Source organism: Larimichthys crocea, unplaced genomic scaffold (assembly GCF_000972845.2).
Source record: "Larimichthys crocea isolate SSNF unplaced genomic scaffold, L_crocea_2.0 scaffold83, whole genome shotgun sequence".
Classification (NCBI taxonomy): Eukaryota; Metazoa; Chordata; class Actinopteri; family Sciaenidae; genus Larimichthys; species Larimichthys crocea.
In genome coordinates, this window is record NW_020860930.1 from 114,057 (window position 1) to 137,754 (window position 23,698).

A 23,698-nucleotide genomic window follows, 5' to 3' on the forward strand; every position below is an offset into this window, starting at 1 on the left:
GTTGATGAAGGAGGAGGCTGATCTGAAGTCTGCATACAGCAAAGGAGGAAAACGAGTTTCTCCAATCATAACACTGTATCAGATTCAGAAGTTCTTTCATCACAGACTTCATATTTTAAACCTTTGAAGCAGGTTTGGCTTAAAAATGAAAACTCTTTTTTTGGTTCAAGCCTCACACACTAACTGAATTATTGTTTTAGTTCGGCAAACACTACAGAACTTGTGATTCTTGTTTACTGTCCTCTACAGTAATGCCTTTGTCACCTTTTGGTTTGATTTATACATCTTCACTTTCCTCCTTTTTCAACTTTCCAGATTAAGGCTTGATGAAGTGGCTCAAGATGAAGGATGATCGGAAAAAAAAAAAAAAAAAAAAAAAAAAAAAAAAAAAAAAAAAAAAAGATAAAACTGTACACACATTCTTGAAAAACAAACCTTATTAAAACTTCCTAAACGTTCTACTTCTCTGTACCAAATCTAACCAGGTGTTGTTTTTAAGAAACATATCTATGATAGTAATACTCTTTGGCATTTTTTATCAACCGTAAAAAAAAACAAAAGAAAAAAAAAGAAGCAACATCATAGCAGCACTTTTAAGAACATTCAGATTCTCATATTACCCCGGTCTCTGTTTAAATTAATGATTTTTCTGTCAGTTTGATGCCGTTAATACTACCCTGCTCTATCTCTTGACGTGAGCAGGCATGTTTCTATCAGTCTGACCAGCAATGAACAGTCTCTCAGGTCAATAACTGCAGAGGGTGAAGCAGAAGATCAGAAAATCAGTGCTGTCAAGTCCAGAGGAAAACCCTAAACTGACTGTGACGTCTGCTATGAGACCAGCTCGTGAACAAATACTCTACTTGTACCTTTGTTCCAGACATCTACCTTTAGTGTCCTCTTTGGTTCTATGAGAAAGCACAAAGTTTAACCTCCACTATTTTCTAGCAGCACTTGAGAACATATTCTAAGTATAAAACATCTTTCTGAAAGCGCCTTGTTCATGCCGGCCAGAGAAACTGAGACATGCCTGCGATTTTCAAGTCATCTCAACAACCTCTCTGTCATCTTGCAGTCACCAAAGCACACATTCATGGGGACTTCATGGAGAATTCTTCCTGCAATATGCACATGGTTCATAGTGCTGTGTTTTGTCATACTGTATGTAGTCAAAGTTCAGACTCCTACATACAAAGTCCTAAACTTTGTCGCTTCCCACAGCAGTACCGTTCGGCTTGTCCTCTACCCAAGGCCCAGCTCGGCTCGATGCGCCTTTTGGAGCAGAGAGGTGATTTTAGAAAATCTCTCGCGTGAGGTCTGAGGTCTGAACAGTCATATTTCTGATTCTCGTCTCAGAGGCCGGGGCTCGAGCGGCACCGTGGCTTGGCTGTGTTCAGTCTCTGAGATGTTGTCCGTCTGGGTGCCGTCGGGCCCAACGCTGCCCCCGTTTCCCTCGTCTGTGTCCTCTTTGTTCTCCAGCGCCATCTCGTTTTCGTAGCAGAAGGAGTTGGAGTTTGAGAGAATGTATTTTTTCTCTGCGAGGTCCCTGGCACTGCAAAGCGGGGTGCTCGGCACCTCGTATGTCTTATGGAAGCGAGAATAGTCCACCTTGTAGTAGTTCTTCTCCTCGAAGAGAACGGGCTCGAACCGGTGGCCCCAGAGGATCTCGCCGGCGACGTAGGAGCTGCGGCATTGCGTGGTCATGGCAGTCGCCTCGACCATGCCCTCCAGGATGACCACGATTTCAAATTCTGAGTTCTCCAGGTCTTGTTTGCTCATATCGTAGAAGGGGCTGTCCTCGTCGATCTCGTGGACAATGGTTATGGGGGAGACCAGGAAGATGCGGTCGACTCCGCTGTCGAAGCCCACGTCTATGTCCATCTGATCGAGGGGGATGTACTCCCCCTCTGCTGTCGTCCGGGATTTCAAAAGTTGCGCCCGCACATGCGCCTCGACCAGGTGGCTCTTTCTTAAGTTGCCCACACGCCACATCAGGCAGAGCTTGTTATCCCTCATGGCCACCGTGGCATTGTGGCTAAAAACCAAAGTTTCATTCCTCTTCTTGGGCTTTGCCATCTTTGCCATGACGGCGCCAATGATAAAGGCGTCAATAATGCAGCCTACGATGCTTTGGAAAACCACCATGAAGACAGCGACAGGGCACTCATCTGTCACATATCTGTAGCCGTAGCCAATAGTAGTTTGAGTCTCAATGGAGAACAGGAAGGCAGCGGTGAAGCTGCTCACATTGGAGACGCACTTCTGGCCGCCGGTTTCTAAATCCCCGTGGAAGATGGCCACCAGCCAGAAGACGCAGCCGAAGAACAGCCAGGACAGGAGAAAGGCGAGGCAGAAGATGATGAACATCCATCTCCAGCGGATGTCCACGCATGTCGTGAAGATGTCAGCCAAGTACCGCTGACCTTTCTCGCTCACATTGATGAACTGCACGTTGCAGTGACCGTCTTTCTTTACAAATCTGCTTTGCGGCTGGTGCCTCGTGTGCACCTTGCCTTTACTGTTCCCGTAGCCGTTGGGTACTGCCATAGTGGCAAGCTTCATGCCGTCCTCCTCTGATGACACAATGCTGTAGCGGCTGGCTCGCACGCTTCCCATCACCTCAGTCTGGGAGGGCTGTGCTGCTTCTGCTTTGGAAAACAGTCTAAGTTTCTGGAAAAAGCGTTGGAGAAACAGTTTTGAAACACTTCTGGGGGACCAACTCAGAGATGAAATGGTGGCAAAATGAGGCGGGCTGAAGGCAGTCTTCAGCCTCACTGGCCCCTAGATGGAGTGCAACAAGAGGAGGGTGAAGTGGTCACTCCTCTTTCATCAGCTGACTGGACCTCATCAAGTTCATCGGCTGCAAGAAAACAGAGACAGAAGAGGTCTGTTAGTCAAAGCAGTTCCACATAGATCGGAAAAACATTTATAAAATCACGTGCAGAGCGTTGTCAAAAAGAAAATGTAATGCTTCAACGTTTTTAGTGATTACTTGTTGAACATGACATGTCTGATAACGTGCAGCCTGAGAAAAAACTTTATACCCAGCGTCAGCAAAGCTCGCCTGCCTGTGCCAACAATATTTCATCCAGTTATGACAAACAACAACAGTGATGTTTAACCCTAACATTTCAACTTCACTGAGAGAGGCCACCCTGTAATTGCACTCCCGTCCCATTATTGGTCAATGACAAAGTCGACTTGTTTTTCTTGGCTGCCCCGCGCTGACTTGATCATTTCTAGCTGGATTGTGGGTTACAGTGTTTCTACGGGATCCCATGAACCGATGGATCGAGTTTAAAAAGTTAAACTGAGAAAGCTTAAATGTGCAGATCATTTTTCTTCCTGTCATCTTCTGAATAATACACTGCAAGAAGCTGAAAATGTGCCACAAGCTATGCAGACTGAACCAAAGCAACGTCCAGTCTGGATTTGCAGCCGGACTTCTGTTTTTAGTGCTCAGCGCTGCATTTTTTATTCAATTTCTTCTGCAAAACCAGAAAAAAACTGGACAGTGTTTTGCACATGCACCTTCTTTAAACCTGACGATTTAAATAATCATCGCAGTTGCACTTGTAGTTTTTTTATGAAGCATTTTAGTAAATAATCTGCAAGAGGACAAACTTGAAACTTTGCACGACAGGTTTATAAATGACGTCATGTCAGTGCCACAGGTTCAGTGTCTGTTATTTCAAAGTAGCTTTCAAGAAAACGTGAGCCGTGCAGAGGAGATGCACAGCTTGTTGACTCTCACAGAGTCCTCTGGGATTTCTTCTCTCTGCTGCAATAATGGCTGTCCTGAGAGGATTCTCCCCGGCACAACTAAAACACCACTCATTAGTTTGGCTGTCCTAGCAACAAAGTCTAAATCGACCTGCTGCAGTCACTCTGGTCTCTTTTCTCTCTGAAAACTCGACTTCTTCAGGCCTGCAGGGGCACACAGCATCACGTACACACATTTAAACAACTGCGACCACCGCTGCGACTCACTGAGTCATACTGTAGTTTCATACCTGCAAGGAGAGCAAGTAAAACCGGCTGATGCAATTTGTCTGCCAGATTTTCTCACAGAAAACCACAACAGATGCACGTTTGTGTTAAGTTACAACTACACAGGCATATCTCCGAATCTAATGTAAATGCACCATTGGTCCTAATTACAGAGGAGGCTTAATTACTCAGCAATGTGTAATCTTTCCTCAGAGGATGGCTGTTATGTAATATTTCAATCCACAAACCAAACAGCTGCAGACACATCGAAACTTTCTGTTTCACAGTGAGACAGAAATCCAAATAAATAACTCTGTAATAACAAACATATTTGTTATGATTCTATCTTTATCATGACACTCATGCAGCCCTGTGTTCAAACAGTGTCTGACTGTTGGGAGACAGACTGACAGAGCTGCTCTCAGAATGCACCAAATGCCAGCGACAAATGTTAACAGGTGCGGGGGGAAAAAGGGATCTGACTTCTGATGCAATCATCCACACACACATCCACACACACGCACGCACACGCACACACACACACACACACACACACACACACACACACACACACACACATTTCATCTTCATCAGCACATAAGAGAGACCGAATCTGAGCGGATGAAGTGGAAGTTTTTTTTTTTTTTTTGGCGCGTCATCTGACAGTTTCAACACCAAGCCGTGCGTAAAAGCCAGGAAGTCCGCAGCGCGTCATGGAGAATAAAGCATCAGAAGTTCATGTACGCCAAAAGAAAGCGCTCTGCCGCGCGTAACGCACTTGTTAGCAGCATCACATGTCACATTAAAGCACAAAAGGACGTTTTAATCAAAGGTGTTTGCTCTACCTGCTGCTCATTAGTGGACCGGATGGATTCAGCTTGCTGAAATATAATCCAGACGTGTTTATGTTCAGTTTTAGTTTTAGTTTCCTCTGCGTCCTCTGCGTTATTTATTTTTGGCCGAACCACGAATCAAGTGTTGAAACTTCCCCTCACATCTCTGGAGGACCGGTCTCGATAATGTGCCTCGCGCTCAGTTCCCCCAAAGCGTTTTAAACGGCACGCACCGGCACGGCCCCGCCCCCGGAGCTGCGCGCCCGGCCAATGGAGAGGAGGAGGGGAGGTGGGGAGCGCGCACCGTGAAACAGGCGCAATTATACCGTGTTTTTGTGTAACTCCGTTTGATCAACACGGCTGATGTAAGCAGAACACAACATGGAAGCGACGTGCAGAGCAATTTGACGCTAATTGAGCGACGACACGTAAAATGTGTAAATAAAGAAACGAGAGGAGCTGAAACATGAAGAGAAATATCAGAAAACATCGATTCATGTGAGGACTCAAATCTGATTCATATTTCTACCGATACAACTTCAATAAAGTTTCAATTTCAGCTCTGCAGAAAAAAGTTTAAAAAAGTTTAAAGTGTGTGTGTGTGTGTGTGTGTGTGTGTGTGTGTGTGTGTGACCTCCCTCCTTGTTACCACCTGCTGCCCCTCACACTCCTTTCTGTGATATCTGTTGTTTTTATAGATCAGATTTTTTAATGTGGGTATGGAAAATGTGTTCTGTTGGAAAGAATGACTCACTCAATAAAGGCCTACATGCCTGTATTATGATATGACTGTCTTTCTCCACTGAGCTATCAAGTTGCTTCGGATGTTTAGACTATGCATCTGTTGCCCTGTAATTTTAGGTCAGGCTGTAGCCGTGTTGTCTTAAAGCCATTGACTAAATCATTCTTCCTGCTCACTAATTCATGATAAACATTAACCCGCAGCTACATGTTTTTTTGTTTTTTAGAAAAGGCTTTTGAAGTGCCTGTTTCCCCCCAGAGTCTTATTTTTAGTCGGGTTATTTATAGCAGCACGTATATTTAGCCCAAACCACCTGTGTCAGTGAACTGTGCACCTTGTGTGTGTTTGCTTTCCATGCCCAATTTCCAGCAATAAAGAGAACGATGCATGCAGGAGCCAGTGCTGCGTGTGGACCACAAGGTGGAGAGCAGGAGCCTGGAATTAACCAGTGATTGCCTCCCACACACACACACACACACACACACACACACACACACACACACACACACTAACAAACACACACACTGCTCTGTAATATGAACAGGAGGAGGAGGACATTGGATCTGAACTTTTCATGCAGCTTATGTCACTGCAGCATCCAGAGACAGAGACTATTGATGTTAATGACAGTGAAGATTTATTTTTACATTTTATTAGAATAATGAATGAAACCACCAATCATGTTGTTTGCCAGCGCCCTCTGAAAAGATCCATCCATACAAGCTTGAAGATCTTCCTTCAAAGGCCGGTATGGACAGTGGATCACTTACAGCCCAGGAAGTGAACCCTGGACCCACCGGGCACGGCTCTGTGATGTTTTGGTCCGTTAGTCCACACGTCTTCACACCCCACCAGGAGAATTTCAGACTTGCTCAGACTGGAGAACGTCGTTCAATTCTTTCCCTTTTGTCTGTTTTTACGATCTGAGTCTGCACAAGGTGTTTTATTTTGAAAATTGTTGAATTGTCATTTTTACACATGCGTGTTTGATCCGGCCTATCTGCTAAGCTAATGAGCTGTAGCTTTATATTTAACTTCCAAACATGTTGCAGCCGTGACCCAACGCTGGTCAGTGCTGATGGACTTTCCAACATCACATGGACTTCAGAACTGTTCTACGGGGGTCCGGCCTCTCGTCCTGTCTCTAACATGAAACATTTAATTTAGTTGATTTGCTGATGTGGAAGCTTCTTCGGACTGTTTTGTTTGGCTCCGGCTGTATCCTCTTACATTTCTCTAAACATATTTCTTTCTGGTCTGACCAGAAGAACAATAATAATAATAATAATCGACATCCGCTTTGTATTGTATTTGTCTGATGACTCATATTTAAGTGGTAGACTGCTCTTTTAAAGAAGTCTGATTCAGCCCAATAACTCGTTATTGGAGTGGAACTTTTAGTTTATGGTTATCCTGTTTTTGTGCTTCCGTCCTTCATTTCTATCTGTATATTAACATTGTACTGGGAGATGCAGCAGCATCACGATCAGACTGTGAACATAGATTATATTCCATAACCATGCATTAAGATTTCTCGTAATGACTCTGACTTAGCAGCTTGGCAGACCGGGTCAACTGTGTTTGTGTGCTGGGTCTCTAACAGGATCAGAAGCAGCGTGGACCTCAAACTTGAGATGGTTCATTGACTGATAGAAATTAGTTCATCACAGTCAATCAGCACTGTCAGGATGTCGCGTCCTTCTGGTGTCTGAATAACATCACAAGCTTTGGATTGGACGAAAAGAAGAATCCATGTTTTTAATGAGATTACATGTGAATCAAAGCAACACGGCAGAACTTTAGTCTGTGTGACCTCCTGCTCAGACAAGAACCATGAGCCATCTCAAACATACAAGATCATTAGAGGAAGTGGAGACACAAACCAGATGCTTAAACATCACTTTATTGAAACAGTTGACACTATTATTATCATATAATATAATATCTGGTGGTAGTATATCAATAAAATTATAAATACATTTGGTCCGATCTTCATGTTCATGAAATCTAAGAGTAATTACTAAACAAATGAGATTCCACCACCACAAACAGAAAACTTCTACATGTGTTTCGTATACGGTAACTTCACTCTTTAATAAAGGACATATCTGTAGTTTCTGTTTATTTACAACCAGTCGTGATGAGACTTTAAACTTCAGCGAGTCAAAGTCGAGTAACGTGATGTAGAAAATGTCGAGACCTTTTTACACGAGTAAAATTCACACTCTAAAGTTTTTTTTTCTTTTTACACAAAATACAAAAACAGTTAACGAAACAATCTCTGAGTCCATTTAGTAGCTGCTCTGGAGCTTTCCATTGTATGACTTGATCTTCCTCAGCAGATTGTTGTCATGGAATCGGAGATGTTCACATTTCTTTTCCATCCAGGCTGACTTAAAGGTTGAGATTGAAAGTTCATTCTTGACCTTGGAAACATCAGCTGATAAAACAATCTCACCACAAGGTCCATATAAAGTATAAAAACTATTTTTACCAACTTAAATGTACATTTTGTCTTTTACTGTTTAGTCTAAATTAACTGGACTCTGAATGTTGCAATGACTTCATAAGGACCTAAAACTTATATATATTTTAAATAACTGACCTCTGGACAAATAACATATTACTTTTAAATGTTCAAAGTGACACTAAGTATTTATATTTTGTGTATCAATCCTGATCACCTGTAGGCTTCAGTTCAATATTCCTAAATGTATTCAACACTCCGACTTCCTGTTGTAGTTTAAAGTTTGGGTCTTTGTTTATCGAGGGAGTAACCATTGAGCGACACGCCGAAGTCTTCTAGACCAACGAAAGAGTCGTTAGAATGCTAACATGCTAAACTGAGATGGCGAACATAGTAAACATTATACATGCAATACTTTACAATATTAGCAACGTCATTAGGACCATGTTAGCATCCTAACATCAGCATTAACCCTGAACAGCTAAGCATCGCTCCATATAGTCTACAAGGTGTATTATTGGAATGGGCGCCATCTTTCAGGCCTAGAAGGGTTGAGGCTTTGATACTCAAAAGACAGACGTTGGAGTGTCACATGCTAAAAAACAGATTCTGACAGTGAATGAGATTCAGTAGCATCCTTCAGATTCCTCTTAACAGAAATAATCTGCCTTTATATTTCTTGACTCGTGATGTCATTTGGCAGAGTCAAAGTGTCGTGATGTTGATGTGCTTGAGATGTTGAGACAATTGGATCAGGGTGACTATCGTTCACAAGTTCCACAGTTACTGCCGGGGGTTTCAGAAATTGTTCGTGATGACTTTGCCGTTTTGACTTTGGAGAGGGGCATGGAGTAACTCTAGGTGAATGTCGCGGAGAAGACCGAGGTGAATGTCGAGGTGAGTGTCGAGGAGAGGGCCGCAGCATCTTTTTGTGTTCATACTCTTCAGCACTGACTTCGGGAACCAGCACCTTAGCGGTGTGATTGAACAAGGTGTAATCCACCCTGTAGTGCCTCCTGCTGACCCTGATCATCTCCTGAAACAGCTGACCCCAGAGGATTTCAGCTGGAGTGTACGAGGTTCGGGTCTGATGCAGCATACCTGTGGAGTCGTCCGTGTAAGTGAAAGACACCACAAGCTCAAAGTCTGCTTTGCGCAGATCTACCAAACTCATGTTGTGGAGAGGGCTGCCCGGTTCGATCCTGTGGAAAATGGTGGTAGGTGTGACCAGGACAACGTCCCTCTGCTGGATGACCAGATCTTCGTAGGTCACGTCCATTTTCCCCGTTGCGTGTACCGTGGAATGGACAATCTGGGCACGAGCCGTCCCCTCCACCAGGTGGTGTCTACGAAAGTCGCCAACTCTCCAGGAAAGACACAAATGACCATCACGTAGGTTGATGACAGCGCAGTTACTGAAGCCCACCGTCTGCGCCCTCTTTCTGGCCGAGGCCATTTTGGCGACAACAATTCCGATGACGAACGTGTCGATGAAGCAGCTGATGACATCTTGTATAGTGACTACGACGATGGCAATCATGCAGTTCTCGGACATTCCCCTGAAACCGTAGCCAATGGTGGTTTGAGTTTCAAGCGAGAACAGGAAAGCAGCCGTGAAGCTGCGCACTTCGTACACGCAGGGGTCATTTGTGTGATCTTTCATGTCATTGTGAACGAGAGCAATGACCCAGTAGAGGATGCCGAAGAAGAGCCATGACAGGATGTAAGAGAGAGCAAAGATCAGGAACATCACCCTCCATCTGATCTCCACCAAGGTGGTGAAGATGTCGGTCACAAACAGCAGCCACTCCTCAGGAACATGGCGGAACACAACGTTACAGTTGCCTTCTTTGCGTACGTAGCGGTATTTCTTTGGTTGAGGTCCGTTCTCAGTCTTCACGCTGACGTCGGTGGGACTCACTGATGTGTATTGTTTATTCATCTTGCAGAATCTGTTGGGAAGATGGCAAAGAATATTTGACAGTTTTATACATCAGCGTGACTTATACATCAATATTATCAACACATTGACGACATATGAAGAGCAGCACAATTACTAATAGGAACTTTTATTTCAGTGATTTAGGTTTGAAAGGCCAGGCACTGTTTCCTTTCTCCAGACTTCTCTGTCAGGGTCTTTACCTCTGACAAAACCCTGATTCCTGATCAGAGCCTCAAATCTGCAACTGTTTATATTTGTAAATTTGGACTAAGAACTTTGTAGGCTGTTGTTTTGTAGTTCAACTGACCCAAGACATTGAGAGGAGGTCATGACAGCAAGAGCAGACAGACGAAACCACACAGCTACTGAAAGCTGTCTGATGATGTGAAGTCCGCAATCGTTACACAAATCCAAATTTTGTCATACGAGTGAGCTCCTGCATCAATTTGAAGTATTGTACAAATATGCGTGTCACATTGTTTAGTTCTGTATCCGTCTTAAAGCAAAACGAAGTCTAAGTTTGCAGACGCAGTCTCACATATATGTAAAGACACAAATTAAGTCCGTGAATAATTCATGATACACGACTACAGCCAGACTCAGACTCAGACATAGTCGTTGAATGTGTTTTCACACAGGCCTTTAAATTTCTACAAATCTTCTATGAAAACAAAACTCTGTTTAATTACAGAATGTTTTGATGCTGCTCGGATCATCGAGAATCCTCCGGAGGGCTTTCCCCTGGTGCTCTACACAGAAAAAACAGCCATTCACCTAAAACCAGTCTTGCCCATTTTCCGACTTTTTTTTTTCCAGCTGCTTTTGTTGGAGGAAACGATTAACTGCACAGTCTTCCGTTTATCAAAAACATGCTCCGATCACTGGAAATCTCAAACTGTAGCATCTAATACAAATACATAATGAGCGGCACTGTTGACAACAAGAACAGTAAGACGGTGACGAGGGAAAAAAGAGTTGATGTTGTCTTGTTTTTTTTCCGTTCCACATGTTTTCTTTCACATTTTGTCTCCTGTTTAGTTTTTTCATCCTTCGTGCTTTGATTGCTTTGGAGGTCTATTTTTAAGATAGAAATCTGGGAATGTTTACCATGTATGATTTTCTTTTTCCTGCCTCTTTGTACTGAGTCAATACATCTAATCATAATGGGGCGGTTGCCTGGAGATGCAAACCCATTGCAACAGTTGCTTGGGCTGCTGCTTTTTTTTTCTGCTGCTGCTGCTGATGTGCCACTTTATGCCACTGATTATTTCTCTTCTTGTACAATAAATCACGGACACCTAAAGGTGCAGCACATACCTGAACTCCACAGATGTTATATAATATCTCCGCTCTACACTTTTAAAGGAGCAGTGTGTGGCATTTAGTGACATCTAGTGGTGTAGTTGCAGATTGCAATCCCCTCCACTCGCACTCCCGAGGAGAAACTACGGCGGCTATGAAATGTGCAGAAAAATGGTGCTTCAACATGGTGGACTCTGTGGAAGAGTGTTCAACTTGTGCATTAGTTGATTTAAACGGGTACATTTGGGTAAATTCAGGTCCAGAAGATTTCCTTAAATTCTACTTTAAAAGAAAATCTGTTTATTGACGAGTGGTCTGTCGTGCCACAGTAGGATGTCTTTTGCCCCGGTAACATTAAACTCTCTGTAAACATACAATATTGTTTCCATGCAAAGTTTTGCTGTTGTCCAAAGCAATGGCCCTTTTTTTTTCTGGGTGGAGGTCAAAGAACTGTCAGAGGGCCAATAAAGAAAGCGCCACAGGACTGAACTGGTCTAAGTCAGCGGGGGAAAAATGAATGTGGAAACTGGAATAGTGTCATGGTGCGATCACGGGCAGAGGAAGGATCAATCACAGCCAAACCACTGAGAGAGCATCCTCTACGCCCAAAACAAATGGGGTTTGAATCACCGCTATCTGACTGAGTGAACTGGGCTCCAGTCACAGACTCCACTTTCTCCTGGCTACAGCGAACATCCCGACTGCCAGACTGTGCAGCTCACTCCATGAGGTCATAGAAATAACGTCCTATTAGCTTCCCATAATCCCCTCCTAAATACCCTGATATAGACGAAAGGAGAAAAACGCAGCACCCTACTGGAAAACCAAGAGACGCTCAGTGACTGCAGCACTCAGAGGTTATCAGTCTGAAATCAAACCGTTATCTGACATTATATATTTAGTGGGATGAAATGTGCAAAGATATGCAGTTATCTGCACTTACTGAGCAGCATCATGCAGGTGTGCCAAAAAGTTCCTCAGTGAAATACCTCGACAGATTCATAGCCCTCAGAGGATGAATCCTCATGACTGTGGACCTCCATGGCGTTAGTTTGGTATATACGCAAACAAACATCCCTTATTTCGAAGACGCTCACCCCCCTTTGACCTCCACTTTGTCCTGAGCAACTTTAAATGGTACAACACACACTCCTGCGTGTCGCTGCCATGAAGGATTGGTTTTGCGTTCAATGCAACTATTTCTCTAATTGCTTCTGCCCAGTTTTAGCAGCAAAAGTCTCAGAGACTGGCTTCCACCACGAGGTTGACATTTGTGGTTTCTGAGTGAAATATCTCGACAAGTTTTGGACGGACTATCATGAAATTTGGTTCAAACTTCCATCCATTTTCCGTAACTGTCTTTCCTTATCACGGTCCCGGAGGCTGGAGCCAATCCCAGCTGACGTTGGGCGAGAGGCGGGGTACACCCTGGACAGGTCGCCAGTTCATCACAGGACTAAACTTTTATGATCCGATTTGGATGAATTGTAATAACTGTAATCTTTCATTTAGGATCATAACCATGTCAGCATTTTAGCACTGTCACTGTGAGCATCAGCTTTCACTGAGCCACTCAACATGACTGTGGATCCAGTTCTGGCTTCTCAGCTGCTTTTCTTTGTTATATCTGATAATAAACTTAATCGCATTGGGATGTGGACTGTTGTCTGGACAAAACAAGCTATTTAAAGATATGACTTGAGGCTTTAGGGAGCAGTTATTGACTGCAGCTTGACTATTTACGGGTTTCTACATGTAAATATAGTAGAAAATACCTTTCTTTGCTTTAGGAGCTCATTGGAGTGTTAATTGCACTATAATTAGTTATCCATTTTTCTAAAGTATATCATATTTCAGCTACTGTTCACACAGTAGTTCTGCTGCGGGCTCTAATTTTACCTCCCTGCACTGTCGAGTCAAAGTAATGAAGATGAATGCTCAGACGGTCGATGTCGACTTTGTCTCTCTGACAATGAAAGTGAAATAAATAAAGTCTGAACCCGGCCGTGAAACTTTAATTAGTATCCTGCCATCTTGTTTCATGTGGTCGGCTAATAAACTCAGCCTCAAAAAGACACAATTAATCCACTATTAATTCTACATTTTTGAACGTGATGTAACTGTTGTTGGAGTGATTTTGACCATAATAGCATCTGGAGTATCAGGCCATGAAAAGACTTTTTAATCAACACTGAATGTTTTTTAAATGGTTCAAGATACTGAGGAGGAGTTTCCACCACTCGCAGTCGGCTTAATATACTCCTGTAAAATACGGGATTCGTTTTGTTTTTCAAGGAAATTATGGACAATTATCATGCTGAGCATTACAAAGCTCTGCTAATTAAGTAATTTGCATTTTTACTGTATCATGTGGTTTTTCCCACTGAGCTGAGCCCGGATCGTTCCCTGTGTTGTGTTGACCCACTAGGTTGAGCTGTTTTCTCCACATTTTCTGCCCATTTGTGAAGCTTATGACCTGAAACAAGCGTCTCTGTGTACAAAACAAGACATCACACACAGACCAGCCACTTACAACCAAAACACATCCTGACCTTTGCCGTAAAGTTTCCACTGCACTCTCCGTGAACGAAGCTTCGATACTTTATATTTTTGAGGTTTGGGTGGTTGTTTCTTCACAACAACATTTTCTGAGAGTGTCCTTTTGTATTCTGCAGTTAGACTGAAGGTCCGTCATCCACGGCTGACAATAGGAATCGAGGGATGAACTCTGGAAACAACTTAGGCAATTGGCTTGTTTCCTCTCCTGCTCGGGGCACTTACAACTCCATTACATGCTCACTTACTGCAAATGACATTGTGCCACCCATCTGTGGTTCACTGGAACAGAACTGTGTGCACGGGTGGCTGGTCTCAGCTCTGCCCCGGGGCTTTCTGCCACCTCTAATGACCTTCAAAACCTCAGCGCTGCAAAATATTTCCATCTTAACAAGTGGCTCAGCCTCTCGGGCGCTCGTCACCGGTGAGATCGCGCCACTTGTTTCAGGACGTTTTCTAGAAACAAGTGTCAAATGTGTCGACACTGATCTGCCGAGACTCCCCAAGACGTTTTTCCATCAGTCAGGAGCTGTGTCTTTTAGATTCTGGCCGTCTGTTCCTGGAGGTTAATGGTTTATTCGAGCTTCAAAGCGCCATGTGGAGCACAACTCGTGTTTAGTTTGGTTTTGCTTCATCAGAAATAGCTTAATGTTGCTTTTTAAAGCCAGACGCAGGATTTAACCTCTTACTCGAAGATTTGTACGATTGTTCACTTGCCTCTTTGTCTGCAGAATGTTTGACCTGAGAGCTGACTGACTTTGTAATCGAGTCATTTGTTGCTCTCTAACTCTTTAACGAGCGTGTGATTTGTCTCGGAGACCGGCGTGACCTTCAGATTCACCGGCCTCGTGTCAGCAGTGACGCCGCCTCACAGCACTCCTCATCTTTTCTTTATCAAATCATATCCAACACATTCATATACATGATTCTCTGTCGTTTCTAAAACACGGATTACAGCATGAAACTTGATCACAAACTTTACTTTTGTCACCTTGACCACATCTTGTTTGGTTTTTTCAGGCATTGTGTTACTGCTCTTAATACCGCAGCTCAGATTACCGATTGTTCTGCCGTCTGCAACCTGGACTTACTCACAGATTTCTGTCACCTTCAGACAACCAGCAACTTCTGAATTTATGTTTTTTATCATTTAAAGTTTAAGGTCAAATAAACAGTTTAGACAGTTGAATTCTTCGATCACACTGTCCTACATAAATTCTAACATACATGGACACATAACCTCTCTTATATAATCTGATTTCACGTCTTTTTCTCTTCAGATTTGACTTCTAGAGTCTGACACTGTGATTTCTGGCCTGCACAGATGAAACAGAAATAAAAAAACAGATTTCACAGATCATGTCTTACCTTTTCTGTCAGAAGAACAAACACCTGCTGAAGCAGCTGCAGGATCGTCAGTACCGGAATGGAAAAACTCTCCGTACAGTGGCTCAAACAGTCACCTGCTGGAATGAGCCGGCCCAAACTAAAGATTAACACCTCCCTTCAGCATCACATGGTGCAATGCAGACAGGTGAGTGTTTGTGTGTCAGAGTGTGTGTCTGTGCTGGTGAATGTGAATATGCATGAGTGTGTGTGTGTGTGTGTACGCATACACGCAGGTGTTTATTAGGCTTTAGGGCATGATTACACTCAGTACTCTGTGATGACACCTTTTGTTTTAAGCGAGGCAGCGTTCAGGTTTTCACTCGTCTGAATGTTGCTTAAATATCTGACGGTCTTAATAATTAACATATTAAACATTTTCTTAATTTACCATAAAAAAACTAAAGTCTAAAGTAAAGTCTAAATTGTCTCATGTTTGGCAAATGATTTGTTGGTAATTAAAATATACATTTGTTAGTAGAATAGTAGTAAATTATGACATATTTTGCTCCAGAGCTGCAACAATCGATCAATTCATCAGCTTTCAATGTTCACGTCGTCTTTTTTTTGACTTCCCTGATTTCAGCCTCTCAGATATGAATATTTTCAGCTTTCCTTCGTCCTCTGTGACACTAAACTGAACAAGAAGACATCTGTCTGTCACCACATCCAACTAACTTACTGAATTGATTTGGGTTTAGACTCATCACAGTCACAGCTATAGAATCAATATTATCCAGGAGATGAATTTTAAGCTGTTGCTACTATGAAGAAAATACTGGAGATGCGGATCCTGTAGGTCCGGGCCAATACACAGGGGGAGAGTCTCTCCCCGTCTGACCTTTACACTGCAGATCTGACAGCAAAGCGATGGGAAATTGTTGACAGCAGATAAAGATTTTTTAAAAGAATAAAGAGACAGAGCATTGGTGTGTGTTGATACTTGATATCGGTCAGTACACAAAGTTCCTGCCAGAAGGTTTGAAGACAGATCGGATTGTTTCTACCCGACCTAAACCTTCATGCTCGAGCGTCGGTAACCTGTGCATGACAACACATTAAAACGATGATCAAACTTTTGTCTGTGAGAATTTGATCTCCTCGCAGTTTCAGCTCATTCACAACAACAAATTGCTGAACACTCTCCCTCCTTTGTGCCTCTCTTTTCTTGACCATGAATCCCTTATTCCCAGCCTGAAACTCCTTAGAGAGCTTAACTCGAATATCTCTGCCGCTCTCACTTAATAACCGCTTTGCAACTGAGCTCTATTCATTGTCCCGAGCAGAAAGCCTCACTCAGGTTTCAAACATGGAAATCTATTGACTGTCAGCCTGTGCTTGGTGTGGAGAGAAGCAGCTCGCAGCTCTTGCATATTGTGATAATGCCGGGCTATTTTTCCCTCCTACCTACGAAGAGATCTGGGACGATGGAAACGGGAGACTTCCGTCGGGTCAGCGTGACTTTTAAACCCTGGTGGTGTTAATGTTGCATGAATAGTGTGGAGGCGACTGCACGGTGTTGTCTAAGAGTTTTCTATACCTTTAACCTGTCATTTGAGCTGGCCTCAGGTAATAAGATGGTGAATGGATCGATAAAAGCTGGTGACAGGAACAAATTCACAGATTTTTCAAGCAAAAATTGACTCTCCAAAATGGAGATTTCTCACTTTTCTTTTGTTTTACATCATATGAAACTGAATATAAGACACCTGAGAGAAAAGAAATGCCTCATACATCACATTATGTGACATTTTAAATTATTTTCTGACATTACAAGAGAGCAAACTTAAAATTAATTCATAAATCTATAGAATATTCAGCAGATTAATCAGAAAAACACACAAGTTGCATCCCTACATGTCACCAAACAGTTGAAGTTAATGGGAATGTCGTTAGTTTTGCAGTTTTATGTTCATAAACTAAACTACAGGTGGAAGTTTTGATGTGTTGATGTGAAATCAGGGGACCAGCAAAGTTATTAAATTCATCCTGTGAGGACCATGAATGTCTCCAACAGTCCATCCAACTTTTTTATTGGTGAACAAAACATTTAAACCTCTAAAGGAAAAGTCAGGAGATCACTAAAGTCCTTAGGATTCACCCTCTGGGGATCATGAACGTCTGTACAAAATGTCATGGCTATCCATACGGCGGTTATCAAGATATTTTTTACCTAAACCAAGAGAGTTGATCTTCTGATCATCGTCAGCTCGCACTGATTAGCTGAGCTGTTACTTTTCTTGTAAATGATGCAACAGAGAAGCCTCGGGCACGGCTGTAACGCAGCTGGACTGCCGGGGCCGATCGCGGCCATCATAAATATTGCTTGTGATTCCTCCAGAAGTGCTGCGGTGCATTTCAGAAGTGACTCCGCTGCACAGAAACAGACAGCAGAAACAATTTAACTACACAGCCGACACAGAAACACATGAACCGAGAAAAATCTGAGCAAGTTAACAAAGTCTGGTGGGCAAAATCGCTCCTCATCGGGTCTGAAGCCACGTGGAGAACAAACCAGAACTTTCAGCCGTGCAGCAGTTATCAGTTATATTAGAAAACACTTACAGTGAAAAGAATGGACGGCATGTGCATGACGTCACCCTCAGGTTTCTGAAAATGACGCCTGGATGCTCAAACAACTCACGTCACATTAAGCATGTTCGCTGATGGCATCTTGTCATGAAGTGCATGTTGGAGTCATGCAGGTTTAACCTCTTAAATGTCTGAATTAAAATGTTGGACGGCGCATCAGCTGAAATCACCTCCTGTAGTCACAGCGATGCTAGAAAAGATTCCAAAATCAGAGATGTTTGAGAGTTTGTGAGCCGTTCACTCATGAAACTTCTCCTTCCATTGTTTTGCTGTGACAGCATTACATTCTCATTGGCTCCTGCAGCAGGAAAACTAAGTAATGCAAGCTATTTGACACCTTTGTAAAATCTGCAGACTAAGAGGGCAAGGCATATGAAATGACTCAATGGTTTTATTTTTCTGGTTGGAGCACAGTGGGGGGTCCTCACAGTAAATTTCTCTGGGTGTCTAAGAGTATGTCTGTGAAAAGACGCCAGTTTCTATGTTTATGAACCTGACTGCATTTTTTAAAAGTGAACAAATCTGTGTGTGTGTACGTGCGTCCGTGTGTGTCTATGTGCATGCATGTGGTACGTGTGCACACAGTTGGTGGGTTAACGGGGGTCTCAGCAAAAAATGGACCCATAACAAATCACCTCATTTCCAGGAAAAAGAAATAATTTGTTCCCAATAAAAATGATCCACAAAAATACATGAGCACGATGTTGTGCACAGAGCTCTGATCAAACGTTCAAACACAACGCCAAGGCACAAAATTAAAGAGGCCAGAAAGATTTCAGGGTGTGAAATGCAGACACTGGCTGCTTTCTACGCAAAGATTCTTCCAGAAGTTCAAGAAAAAAGGAAGATATTTAAAAAAACAAACAAAACCAAAGCTCGGTTCGGATCTTGGCTCGTACGGGCCTTCAGACGGATAAGTTGCATCACAGGAAAAGGTGAACTGAGGTAGCGACCATTTTCTGTTTCGCTGTATTTTAAAGGGTTAGTTCAGGTTACTGGGAGTGGGGTTATACGAGGTACTGATCCACAGTCAGTGGATGTCTCAGTGAACACTATATTTAGAATATTTTCAACACATTACCGTGACATCAGGCTTTTATATCGATCTATGATCATCTCAAAGCCTCCCCGATGTCGCCACGTACATGTCATACATATAAATGACCTTAAAATAAGTTGAACTAACCCTTTAAGCAAATCTGTGTGTTCAAGCGAGGCGCAGCGTTACAGAAACATGTTTAACACGTGCTCACGTCTGAACACAGATTTATTAAGTTGCGGTTGCAAATCAGACACACACAGTTCGTTAAAGTGAAGACACACCTGTGTACAAGGTAGCTGCTCGTGTCTTAAATTTAGTGTAATAACGACGTGAAATGTTCATTTTTGGGATTTCCCGTGCCGCTCGATGGCTCCACTCTCTCTATATGTTTTTAGACTCGTCTTTCCTTCGGGGCCCACAGTCATGCCGGGCCCCTGGGTGTCCACTCAGGAGGCCCTGGTGGTAAATCCGGCCATGTCTCAATCCCACATTTATTTCCTGTGTGTGCGTGAGCATGCTTGTGTTTGCATGTATCTATCTCTTGGACATCTGTGTAGCGTGTGTGTGTATGTGTGTGTGTGTATGCCTGCACTAGTGTGGTTGGCATGAAACGATACAGAGTGTATCTTCTCCTAAAAGGCAGAACGAGCAAACAAACAGCTTTGCAGTAGGAAGCTCGTCGGCTGTTTAACAGCTGCTGGGTTTGGTAACGACTGAACAGATCAGGGACCTGCTGCACATCCTGCCTCCGCTTCACCTCGTATAGAACGACCTGCCTTTATTCATTACACACTTCAGCCTCTCCTGACCTCCCTCTTCATGCTCAGCACAAAGGTGAACTGAGCTTGTAGAGCTCACCTGAAAGTGTTGCACCTTTATTGGAACGTAGACGTCAGAGGAGGATGGAGGAGGATGGAGCAATTAGGATCCGTGAGCACAAGGCTCAATAAAAAGAATGCCTGATTATCCAGTAAAATGTCTCGTCCGGCTAAATAAATTCAGCAACTAAAAGAGAATTAAACGTTTTTTCTGAGCTGATGGAGGAAGCAGGTAAGGTGAACGCCATCTCACATCCTCCCCGTCTCTGTTGAGAGTTGAATATTGTGGTTGAAGAACTGTAATGTTTTTATCAGGCTAGTAAATAAAGAAGTGAACAGATCTGACGATAGGAGTCGACGAAGAGTTTGAGAGCAAAGTTCAACCGCATGACAAGTTTCTGAAAAACTGTGCTGGAGCGACATAACAGGGGCTGACAGCTGCAGGGCAGCTAAGAGTTATTTAATAACCACTTATAAATAAATATCATACAATGTATATAATATAAATATTTGTTTAGTCCAGTTAAGTGGATTTCTGTCCTTGCATGACCGGATAAGTGGAAAACAAACATGGACGTTGAACCCTGCATGGACCAGTTTTTGTTGTTTCCAACATTTTTTTATTTTTTTTTACAGGTGTGGTATGTTTTTAATATGTTTTCTTTTTTAAATTCATTTCAAAATAAATCTGATTTATGAAAGAGTTTTCGGAGTGTATCTGAGGGCTTCGTGTTTCCAGAGTTACAGCAGCTTATGTATGAACTCATTTGGCAAAAAAAGCCTCATAAACATGAATATAAAGTATGTTCTGCGTTTTACTACAAGACTAAAGATGTAATTTTCCACACACGATAAACTGCGTCTGCTTCATTTGTGGTTCATTGAAACTGTAAATCTGTTCTGGTCAAATAGGCCAAATTATATTATTGACCTGTGTTATTCAATCTCCTGAGTTTATTAGACTTCATTTCAGCACCATGTGCTGTTCTACGAGGGCATATTTATTGGGATTTACATGAGTCTTGTATTTACTGCATCGTTACCTACGACAGCTTTATGAAGAATCATGTAAAGGTTTTGATGCAAACTATAAAAGTGAAAACTTTCATCAGGAGGCCAAATATTTTTTGTTGGACTCACAGGACCTCGTTTGTTTACCGCTCCCCTCGGCCATCAGGACGCCTCGAGATTCAAAGATTTGGTCAAAACTGGGTTTTTATTGTGGCTTCTTCTGTTTTTGGGATCCATTAAACTGACTTGGTTAGATAAAGTTTAGCATTAGAGAATGAAACCTGAAACTAAAGTTTGTCCTCCAATGATGTGGAAGCGAGATCCAAGGTTTTCACCAGGCTGGTCTGTTCGATTGGTTGGTCGATTGTCGCCAACCAAATTTGGCATTTTCAAAATCTTCTTAATCCATTATTCTCAGGGGTGTCATTTGCAGACATGTGATAGTGTTAGAAAAAAACATTGGAACGTTGGTTTAATAGACGATAAGAACTGAGTCAGGACGTCAAAGCTCGTCTGAAGTCGACCTAATGAAGAATACTCGTCCTAACTTAAGTTACTGAACTCAGCTCCGGACTAGCTGACATCAGTGTTGCCATGTTTTATGTTGGTTTAGCCTCCTGAACTTGACTAAGTTGCTCTCCCGGGTTGAGACGATGTTGGACTACTGTTGTAATATTGAAGAAATGTTATTATCATTGAGCCATACGTTAAGTATCTAACGAGAGTAGTAGATTGGATGCAAGTAGTCGATTTTTCTGGAGCTGCAGGGCTTCGTACCGCCTTTTTGTTGTCGTATGGAAAGCCTGTTCAGCTCCACGATTCTCATCAGTATGTAAATTTACTGATGGACAGGCCTTGAAGGTAACGATGTAGAGACATGTGCAAAAAGAAATCTGCAGAATGAATTTACTTGGCAACATTGTCGAACTTTAGCATTCGTTAGTGCACTCACTGTGGCCGTAGAGAAAACAACAGCTTTTACTTTCCCCATTGAAGAGCAGGTGGAACATTTGAAGGTTGACTGCAGCACTAGTCCAGTTCTCTGGGATACTCGAGTACTTTTTGCAGGGCTTGTAATCAAGTGGAGTTACTCAGTTTCTCTGGAAGCAGGCAGTGAGAACACCAGTCAGCAGTATATTTTACTGCTAATAATACTTTTACGTAAATAAGATGCAGAGCACAGGACCTGATGGCTCTTTGAAGAGTTCTTCCTCTGTAGCTATATCGTATCAGAGCCATGTCTGTCTGTCTTTGTTCTTTATTCCATCACCACTTATCTACTCAATAGTTGTTCTCATGCGTTTAGACCTTTTTCATGAAGATTTAGGGTTATTTAGGGTATTTAAGGTTAGCCGTAGTTACACGATCGTATGGGAAACGGCTAACATTTCAAAATGCTGCAGTTTAAATCTTAATGCAACACACACACACACACACACACACACACACACACACACGCACACACACACACACACACACACGCACACACATGTACAGACCAAAAATGCGATAAATCGGTCAGGAGGGAATTTGGGGCTCTCTGCACTGGCCGAGGAGCTGTGATGTTTCAGTAATTTCACTGTGTCTCTTGTTTCATTCAGAAGCAACTGCAACGTGTTGTGAGCATTCTCATGTCACGGCTCATGAGGCTGTGATGTGACGCTAATCTAGCTCAGCACCACCGGGAGAAACAACTGCTCTGTACTGGCTCGCCATCACACCGGACCGTTTGGCGAACTTTGCAGGTTTCCATCTTCACTTGTTATTCTTCTCTCAGTGCTTTTCAGCTCCTTCATGTAGCTATAATTTCTCTTATTTTCAATATTGCTTCCTTATGCAAAAGAAGAATTGAAAGTCGGTTGCCTCGTTAGAATAAAGTGCAGGAACTGAGTTAGCTCAACTAAAGATGAAACCGTCGGCTCTCATCTGGTGAACACATCGCAGCACAACAAAATGTATATTACGAAGAATATAACATCAGTATTTGGATTTAATCACGACCTCCGTCAGTGGCACGTGGGTCATTATCACTGCTAAAACATAACTAAATAGATAATAATAAAAATAATGTCACTTCAATGCGATGATCAGAGTAATTCTTTTCTATGGTGTCACTGAACAAACATGAATGTCTAATATTAATTTCCATATAATCCATTTTGTCTTGCATGTGAGCAGCGACCTGAGAAAAGCACAGACGGACTCAGTCGACCTCCTTCCAGACAATCCTGGCTCAGACGTCGTAATCATCGTCGAATATGCGGCCTAAGCCTCACGATACAGCTATTGTTGCCTTAAGACATTAATTTAATCAAACAGACTCATAAAAGATTAAAATCTCCATTAACCTATTTGGTTTTAATCACAGATTAAATGCTTTATAAACCCTGTTTATGGTGCCATGCTCGGAGTTTGGATCTATAAAATCAAGGTGTCTGAAACTTACCGACAAAAAACAATTTCCTTCGTCTATTTGTGCTGTTTACTGGCGATTATACAGGCAGTGTAAACAGCCTCTTAGGTACCTCAATAAAAAACAGGGTCTGTGTTTGCTCAGCTCATACTATATTTTCAAAGAGGCTACATTTGGAAGCAGGAGCTCCCACTACATCGTGTTATGTCTTCCTGTGTTTCTTTTGCAGCGTATCTGTTCTCTCTCTCTTGCACAATTATGTCATTTCTTTTTAAGTTCAAGAAACACGATCAGTGATCTAACATCCAGCCGCTGATCTGCCAAGCTTCATGTCTTCTGACTGCGCTGGATAAAATGATTCAACCTCTCAGAATCTCTTGGAAATATTTTTGTTTAAACAATCTCATTCCAGCTGCACTAAAAATATCATCGACTTCAAGCGTTGTCTTGCGGTCTCGGGCTACAGGAGTTCGGTTTGAACATCAACTACAAAGTTTCCAATCAGATTGACAGCGCTCTGCAGGGCAAGTGTTCAGATCTTAGCATGAGGTCGAAATTCAATGATCTGACTGCAGCTTGCTTATTTAGTCCCTAATTCATCCAC

At 42.6% G+C, this 23,698-nt stretch overlaps 2 protein-coding genes across 2 annotated transcripts; both read right to left on the reverse strand.

Moving 5' to 3' along the window:
- Nucleotides 1-282: 282 nt before the first annotated feature.
- kcnj2a (potassium inwardly rectifying channel subfamily J member 2a) lies at nucleotides 283-5,031 on the reverse strand. Its single transcript, XM_010742377.3, has 2 exons — nucleotides 4,836-5,031; nucleotides 283-2,860 (listed from the first exon to the last, which is right to left on the reverse strand). Exon 2 carries the CDS (start codon nucleotides 2,614-2,616, stop codon nucleotides 1,333-1,335), a length of 1,284 nt encoding a protein of 427 aa, XP_010740679.1. The 5' UTR covers nucleotides 2,617-2,860; nucleotides 4,836-5,031; the 3' UTR covers nucleotides 283-1,332.
- A 3,058-nt stretch (nucleotides 5,032-8,089) lies between these two features.
- kcnj16a (potassium inwardly rectifying channel subfamily J member 16a) lies at nucleotides 8,090-15,318 on the reverse strand. The gene is made up of 2 exons (XM_010742376.3): nucleotides 15,201-15,318; nucleotides 8,090-9,984 (listed from the first exon to the last, which is right to left on the reverse strand). Exon 2 carries the CDS (start codon nucleotides 9,972-9,974, stop codon nucleotides 8,703-8,705), a length of 1,272 nt encoding a protein of 423 aa, XP_010740678.2. The 5' UTR covers nucleotides 9,975-9,984; nucleotides 15,201-15,318; the 3' UTR covers nucleotides 8,090-8,702.
- Nucleotides 15,319-23,698: the final 8,380 nt, after the last annotated feature.

What these genes read in the sequence shown, in the direction of transcription:
- kcnj16a (XM_010742376.3), bottom strand. Translation starts at nt 9,974, where the DNA reads ATGAATAAACAATACACATCAGTGAGTCCCACCGACGTCAGCGTGAAG.
- kcnj2a (XM_010742377.3), bottom strand. Translation starts at nt 2,616, where the DNA reads ATGGGAAGCGTGCGAGCCAGCCGCTACAGCATTGTGTCATCAGAGGAG.